Raw genomic sequence first — 7,299 nt, 5'->3', positions numbered from 1 at the left:
AACACTCGAGATGGGCCTAGGGACCATTGTCTATTTTCATGGGTTTTGTGAACATCCAGACATTCTTCGTATTGAAGTTGCTATACTTCTATTCATTTATATGTAATAAATCCCTCCAGATTAACTAGTTCATTAAATAAATTATGAAATCACTGTTAACAATGGATTCTAATTTACTGTATTTCTTGATGGTGGAAGAAAAAAAACTCGAGGATAAATCGATTTGGACAAGCCAAACATTTTATTAAACACCATCATAAGAACCACGCACTTTTAGTACTCGCATGGCCTGTTTTACTAAATGCCCTCTTGACCTGCATTCCTTAGCTCTCCTCTCATTTCAAAACACTTAGATTATAGAATGATTCAAAATCATTTAAAACATATTTAAAAAAGGATTACAGCTCAATGTGTATTTCTATATATTACATGTATGTGTTGAGCACAAAATGAGCGAATAACATTTTATTGAGCAAAAACCATCCATCGTCTCCCGATATGACATTGGGGGTTGTTTAACAGTACAGGTTGTTGTGAAGAGGTTACATGAGGATTGGTCTGCGAGGGTGTCGCTGAGAAAGAGTGGAGGGAGAGGGTCTGTGGGAGGGGAGGGGTGTGTGTGTGCCTCCCTCATTCCCAGAGTCCTTTGGGGCAAAGCTAGGCGTAGAAGGTCTCCACTTTGACTGCATGGCAGAACATCGTCATAGAGAACACCAAACCCAGAATCTACACAAAGGGAACACATACACAATCAAAATCAATGTGACACAACTACATCATCAATAAAAGTGGCCGTGTCCGAATACCCATACTTGCGTCCTAAATAGTAGGCCGTTTGAGTACGCAAATGTTTTGACATTTTATAGCAGAAAATCTAGTTTACTTTAAATGCCCGGATGTCATACTCATTTCGGCTTTGACAACAGCTGATAATCAAGATATGGGGATTTGCTACAGAAATGAACCAATCACACAAAACAATGCAATCGCATAAGACGCATTCTCAGTATGCGGAAATAGAAAGTTTTATAGTTTATACACTACCGCTCAAAGGTTTTAGAACACCTACTTCCTTCTACATTGTAGAATAATAGTGAAGACATCAAAACTATGCAATAACACATGGAATCATGTAGTAACTGGAAAAGTGTTCAACAAATCAAAATATATTTAAGATTTTTCAAATAGCCACCCTTCGCCTTGATGACAGCTTTGCACACTCTTGGCATTTTCTCAACCAGCTTCATGAGGTAGTCACCTGGAATGCATTTCAATTAACAGGTGTGTCTTAAGTTAATTTGTGGAATTTCTTTCCTTCTTAATGCGTTTGAGCCAATCAGTTGTGTTGTGACAAGGTAGGGGTGGTATACAGAAGATAGCCGTATTTGGTAAAAGACCAAGTCCATATTATGGCAAGAATAGCTCAAATAAGCAAAGAGAAACAACAGTTCATCATTACTTTAAGACATGGTCTGTCAATATGGAAAATGTCAAGAACTTTGAAAGTTTCTTCAAGTGCAGTTGTAAAAACCATCAAGCGCTATGATGAAACTGTCTCTCATGAGGACTGCCACAGGAATGGAAGACCCCGAGTTACCTCTACTGTAGAGGATAAGTTCATTAGAGTTACCAGCCTCAAAAATTGCAGCCAAAATAAATGCTTCAGAGCTCAAGTAACAGACACATCAACATCAACTGTTCAGAGGAGACTGTGTGAAGCAGGCCTTCATGGTCGAATTGCTGCAAAGAAACCACTACTAAAGGACACCAATAAGAAGAAGAGACTTGCTTGGGCCAAGAAACACGAGAAATGGACATTAGACCGGTGGACATTTGATTTTTGGTTCCAACCGCCATGTCTTTGTGAGATGCGGAGTGGGTGAACGGATGATCTCCGCATGTGTATTTCCCACTGGGAAGCATTAAGGAGGTGTGATGGTGTGGGGGTGCTTTGTTGGTGACACTCTGTAATTTATTTAGAATTCAAGGCACACTTAATCAGCATGGCTACCACAGCATTCTGCAGCGTTACGCCATCCCATCTGGTTTGCTCTTAGTGGGACTATCATTTGTTTTTCAACAGGACAATGACCCAACACACCTCCAGGCTGTGTAAGGGCTATTTGACCAAGAAGGAGAGTGATGGAGTGCTGCATCAGATGACCTGGCCTCCACAATCCCCCAACCTTAACCAAATTGAGTGAAGCAAAAGCAGCCAGCAAGTGCTCAGCATATGTTGGAACTCCTTCAAGACTGTTGGAAAAGCATTCCAGATGAAGCTGGTTGAGAGAATGCCAAGAGTGTGCAAAGCTGTCAAGGCAAAGGGTGGATATTTGAAGAATCTTAAATATAAATTATTCTGATTTGTTTAACAGTTTTTTTGGTTACTACATGATTCCATGTGTGTTATTTCATAGCTTTGATGTCTTCACTATTATTCTACAATGTAAAAAATAGTACAAATAAAGAAAAACCCTGGAATGAGTAGGTGTTCAAAAACTTGCGAGTATTGCATCGTAGGCTGCATCTTTTTTTATTTTATTTTTTTACCCAAAGTGGATTTCTGTTTTCTCATAAAGTGTTTATTGTTCTCTTGGCCTTCATCAGAGCTTTTAAACTAAATACTAAAACATCTTGATTTATTGAATGTGTCGGCACCGGGGACTCGGGATGTAGCTGCGTTATTGATGTCATGTAATCAGGCTTTTTGTTTTTAACATATGGATTGTTTTAGTTTTGTAGGCTACCTGTTTAATTATTTAATGTATGGATCAAGCCTTAACTCCTTCCCAATGATCAGTGCTTTAGATTATTATGTTGCTGTCCAGCGGTTCTGAATTTGCCATGCACCCAACTGTCCACATTTTTCTGTGCAATAGCCTTTTGATTTGAAAAGGTTTGGTGTGTGTACTAGGCTAATGTATATGATTCAGTTGGTTTCACTAACAAATATGTTGAAATGGGACCAAATTATTTGTTTCTGTCTTCAGTCCTTTTTAAATAGGATAGAAGGGCTATATGGGCAACGGTATAGGTCGAATGTGATAGTCTGCCTATAACCAGCCTGAGTAGGCCTATAGCTCCATTCAGAGTGTAGACACATTAATCTAATTGGAAGTTAGCCATTATCAGGCTGGTTAACAGTGGCTTGTATTCATGAATGCCAAGGTAAACTAGCTTGGATTTTGGCATCACTGCTATCAAATCCCATTGAGAACTTGAATTGTTGCATATCATTGTGTTGTTGTCCTCCGGGTGGCTAGATAGCCAGCTAGCTAAAATTGTCCCTTTCCTAAATTAGCCATGGATGGAAATAGGGATTTGGACTTGTGATTTTGCTTAATTCTCAGTACTGGCCAATGATTATAATGGGGATTCTGATCCAACCATTAATTCATACATTGTTGTGCCCCTGGCCTGAGAGGATGGAAGTTCAATAGGTAGCTAGATGTAAAAGGCTAATGTTAACTTGCTAACGTTGCCCATGAATGGAAGTTAGGCTAGCGAGCAAGCATTTCAGCCAGGTAGCCTAGGACAACAAAAAATAAAAGCGTGTACTTTATGACAGAGTGGTAGACTGTTCGTCAACATGAAAGAGAGGAGGATGACATTGGCGTTTCTCTACAAGTAGGGTGAGTCAACACGTTTTTCTATTTGCACGAACGCACACAGAAATCAGAACTATGGGTCCACAGTTATTTTACCCACGCACCACTACCGTTGGATAATGCGATGCAAGAAAAATTCACCTGCACTCAGCCCCGCCCCACGTACTCAGCCAGTCAGGATCCACTACTACGTTGTGGTCGCGGCATACTGTATACTTTTTACTATGCTGCGTGCTAAATAGTATGCAGTTTAAGTATGTAGTAAGCTAGTATGGGTATTTAGACACGACCAGTCTCCATGAATTTGAATTCACTGTAATAGTTAACAATAGTGGCTTACTTTCAAATCATCTAATTTCTTATCAATTATTAGTGATATTAGCCTGGTTCCAGATCTGTACAATATGTGCTTTAACCAACTCCTCTGACTTTTGTCGTCATGCCATTCAGTCTGACCCCAATGCAATGCAAGCTACCGTAAAACGTTCATATGTGCAGATATTTGGAATGTATAGCAATGACAATGATCAAAGTTGGAAAAGCAAAATGCCGATCTTCTGGTGCCAAGCTAAGATGCTGTGGTTCCCTGTCAATAGACATCACTATAACACGCTACCCACTGAAACATAAGCATTCAAAAAGACTTTTAATGTGCACTTCAAAATCGACTAAATAAAATGTATTGGTCACATCCACGTGTTTAGTAGATGTTACTGGGGGTGTAGCGAAATGCTTGTAAACCGTACAATGGTGCCACCAGTGTCTGTACCTGTGTGAGTGCCGTACACAGGGCAAAGATCCACAATGCCACCAAATTTTCTTGTAGCCAATCCTTCACCCGTTCGTAGCATGGCTGTGGAGACACACAAGAATGGAAAGAAATATTTTAAAGCACATTATACAAAACCCCCTCATTTATAGCATAAGGTGCCCGAAGTGTAGCCTACAGCAGGGTTGGGATCAATTCCATTTCATTTCAGTCAATAGAACAGCCATGGAAAAAGTGATTTTATTTGAAAGGTTAGAGAAAACAAAAACTAACATTTAATGCGTTTCCTCATTCACTCCATCTGGTGCTAGTCTTGGTGGACTTACAAGAGTATTGGCCCACAGACCCTTTTCTACACCGCCCACATCCCATACATGCCTTTTACTCTGCAAATCAGCTCCTTGTCATGTTAGCTAAGTGGGTCCCATATGGATGCCTTCCACATTTCGCCCACCTCTGCTCTTTTGAACCAATGTTCCCTGCGATAGCTAACATCCCTATCTAGCGAAATGGGCAGAAGGATGGGAGTGACTTGCAGATACCGTCGCTCTGTGCTGGGACAACATTTAAACAAGCGAGTAGGCTGAATTTTTCATGGCCAACACGAACAGGATATACACTTAGTGTATAAAGTTTCTCCAACTCTCCCTTTTCAACATTCATTACGTGTAACACAGTGAAAAGGATGATGTACTACAAGTCTTTATGTAAAAATAATTGTGAATAGTTTGTATATCCTCAAAGTGGTTGTTTTAATAATTAAAGAGAGTGGCATAGACAATAGCAGACAGTGATGGGACTGGCACAGAGTGTATGAGCCTGGCATGGTACACGGCAGAAAGAATTTATGCCTTACATGAAACCCAAACCGGCTGCACGCGTGCGCCATCGTGCATAAATGTATTTTGGCCCCCTACACCAAACACGATCACGACACGCAGGTTAAAATATCAAAGCAAACTCTGAACCAATTATATTAATTTGGGGACAGGTCGAAAAGCATTAAACATTTATGGCAATTTAGCTAGTTAGCGTGTACTTGCTAGCTAATTTGTCCTATTTAGCTAGCTTGCTGTTGCTAGCTAATTTGTCCTGGGATATAAACATTGAGTTGTTATTTTACCTGAAATGCACAAGGTCCTCTACTCCGCCAATTAATCCACACATAAAACGTTCAACCAAATCATTTCTAGTCATCTCTCCTCCTTCCAGGCTTTTTCTTCTCTTGACTTTATATTGCGATTGGCAACTTTCCTAAATTAGGTGCATTACCGCCACTGACCTCGTTCGTCTTTCAGTCACCCACGTGGGTATAACCAATGAGATGGCACGTGGGTACCTGCTTCTATAAACCAATGAGGAGATGGGAGAGGCAGGACTTGCAGCGCGATCTGCGTCACAAATAGAACTGATTTCTATTTTAGCCCTTGGCAACGCAGACACTCGTTGGCGCGCTCAATAATTGAATAACATAGATTTCTATTTATTTAGCAACGCGCACGCGACGCAAGCGGTGTAGTCAGCCTGTTAGTCTATAACACTGCTGGTTTTCAGTCTTCCCTAGAATCAGGGATTTAGACCTGGGACACCAGTTGAGTGGATTCTCTCGCCCAACACGGGTATTAATCAAGTAATTATATATTAACTAACTACCAGGGGCGAAAGAAAATCAGCACTGCTGCTGCAGACCTCAAAGCCTAGATTTAAAAACCCCATAGAGTTGATTAACATAAACAAATCTCCACCAAAATCGGTCTAAACTAGAGATATATCTGTGGAAAGTGGCGGAGATACTACTCTGTTTGTCAGACGAGGAGGCATCCCGACTATGGTGTTCTCCATTTTTTTCCTACGACTCCCACAAGTGTCACGGGACTAGTCTAAAGGTAACCCGGTACCAGTTTAAAAAAATGAATGAAAGTATGGAAGTAGTTTTGTGCCCCCAAAAAAGGGGTTAAACGTGTCCCAAAAAAATACACAATTATTCCTGAGCTTTTTCCTAGATCTAAACCTTATTCTTTATGATGCATTTTCTGACTGTCTGTTTTGCCATTTAAGAATGTGTCACCTTCCGGAGACACCTGAAACCCCACCTCTTTAAGGAATACCTAGGATAGGATATAGTAATCCTTCTAACTCCCCCCTTAAAAGATTTAGATGGACTATTGTAAGTGGTTGTTCCACTGGATATCATAAGGTGAATCCACCAATTTGTAAGTCGCTCTGGATAAGAGCGTCTGCTAAATGACTTAAATGTAATGTAAATGCAGTAAAGCTCCCCCCCCACTTTTAGGGATTAAATACCCCTTATATTTCAATATGCCTTGTACCACAGGTATAAGGAATATGAAAACAGGTCGTTCTCCTCAGCACAGCAGAGCAGTGTTTCCCAAAGCGTGGGTAGGGTTTTAGCAAAAGCTCAGTGGACTGTGTGGATTGTCGGAGATTTTTCACAGTATAATGTTTTGTTTACCTGGTTGGTCACAAGGGAGGCTTTTGAACAAAAAAGAAAATTACATTTGGGCACCAAAAACAACAAAATAACATTTGGGAACAACTAGTGTGCATGCGTGTGCGTATTCATGTCAGAGAGAGTGTGTGTGTGCGCATATGTGTTTGTGTTCGTGCATGTGTGATTCTGTGCATCTTACCGCAGTCCACCAGGTCCCTGGGTTCTCGAGGCCACAGTTGTCGCTGTACTCCAGACAGCAGGAGTCAGGCACACGGCTGGCGTTGTACACGTCAAACCAGTCCGTGTGGTTGGTCACGCCACAGCAGCGGAACTACACCAGACAAGGACACTGCACGTCAATGACAGAACAGAGAGGAAAAGCGAACACGGAACACACTAAAACCATTCTGCATGATTCATAAACAGAGATCATTCTCAGGCACTGACATGTTAAACATATCTGTCACATC

The 7,299-nt window shown here is 40.9% G+C and overlaps 1 protein-coding gene across 3 annotated transcripts in view; it reads right to left on the bottom strand.

Moving 5' to 3' along the window:
- Window positions 1-222: 222 nt before the first annotated feature.
- Window positions 223-7,299, bottom strand: part of LOC106561924 (tetraspanin-4) — a 112,693-nt gene continuing 105,616 nt past the window's right edge. For all 3 annotated transcript variants that reach the window (XM_045688973.1, XM_045688972.1, XM_014126328.2), the window contains 3 exons: window positions 7,029-7,160; window positions 4,378-4,461; window positions 223-726 (listed from right to left, as the gene is read on the bottom strand). In XM_045688973.1, the coding sequence (XP_045544929.1) occupies window positions 658-726; window positions 4,378-4,461; window positions 7,029-7,160 (285 nt within the window). In that variant the 3' untranslated portion in view covers window positions 223-657. The remainder of the gene's footprint in view (window positions 727-4,377; window positions 4,462-7,028; window positions 7,161-7,299) is intronic.

The sequence above is a fragment of the Salmo salar genome, chromosome ssa11, assembly GCF_905237065.1.
Source record: "Salmo salar chromosome ssa11, Ssal_v3.1, whole genome shotgun sequence".
Lineage (NCBI taxonomy): Eukaryota > Metazoa > Chordata > Actinopteri > Salmoniformes > Salmonidae > Salmo > Salmo salar.
Note: the sequence above shows the minus strand (reverse complement) of the source record. Positions and strands in the feature narration are given on the sequence as shown.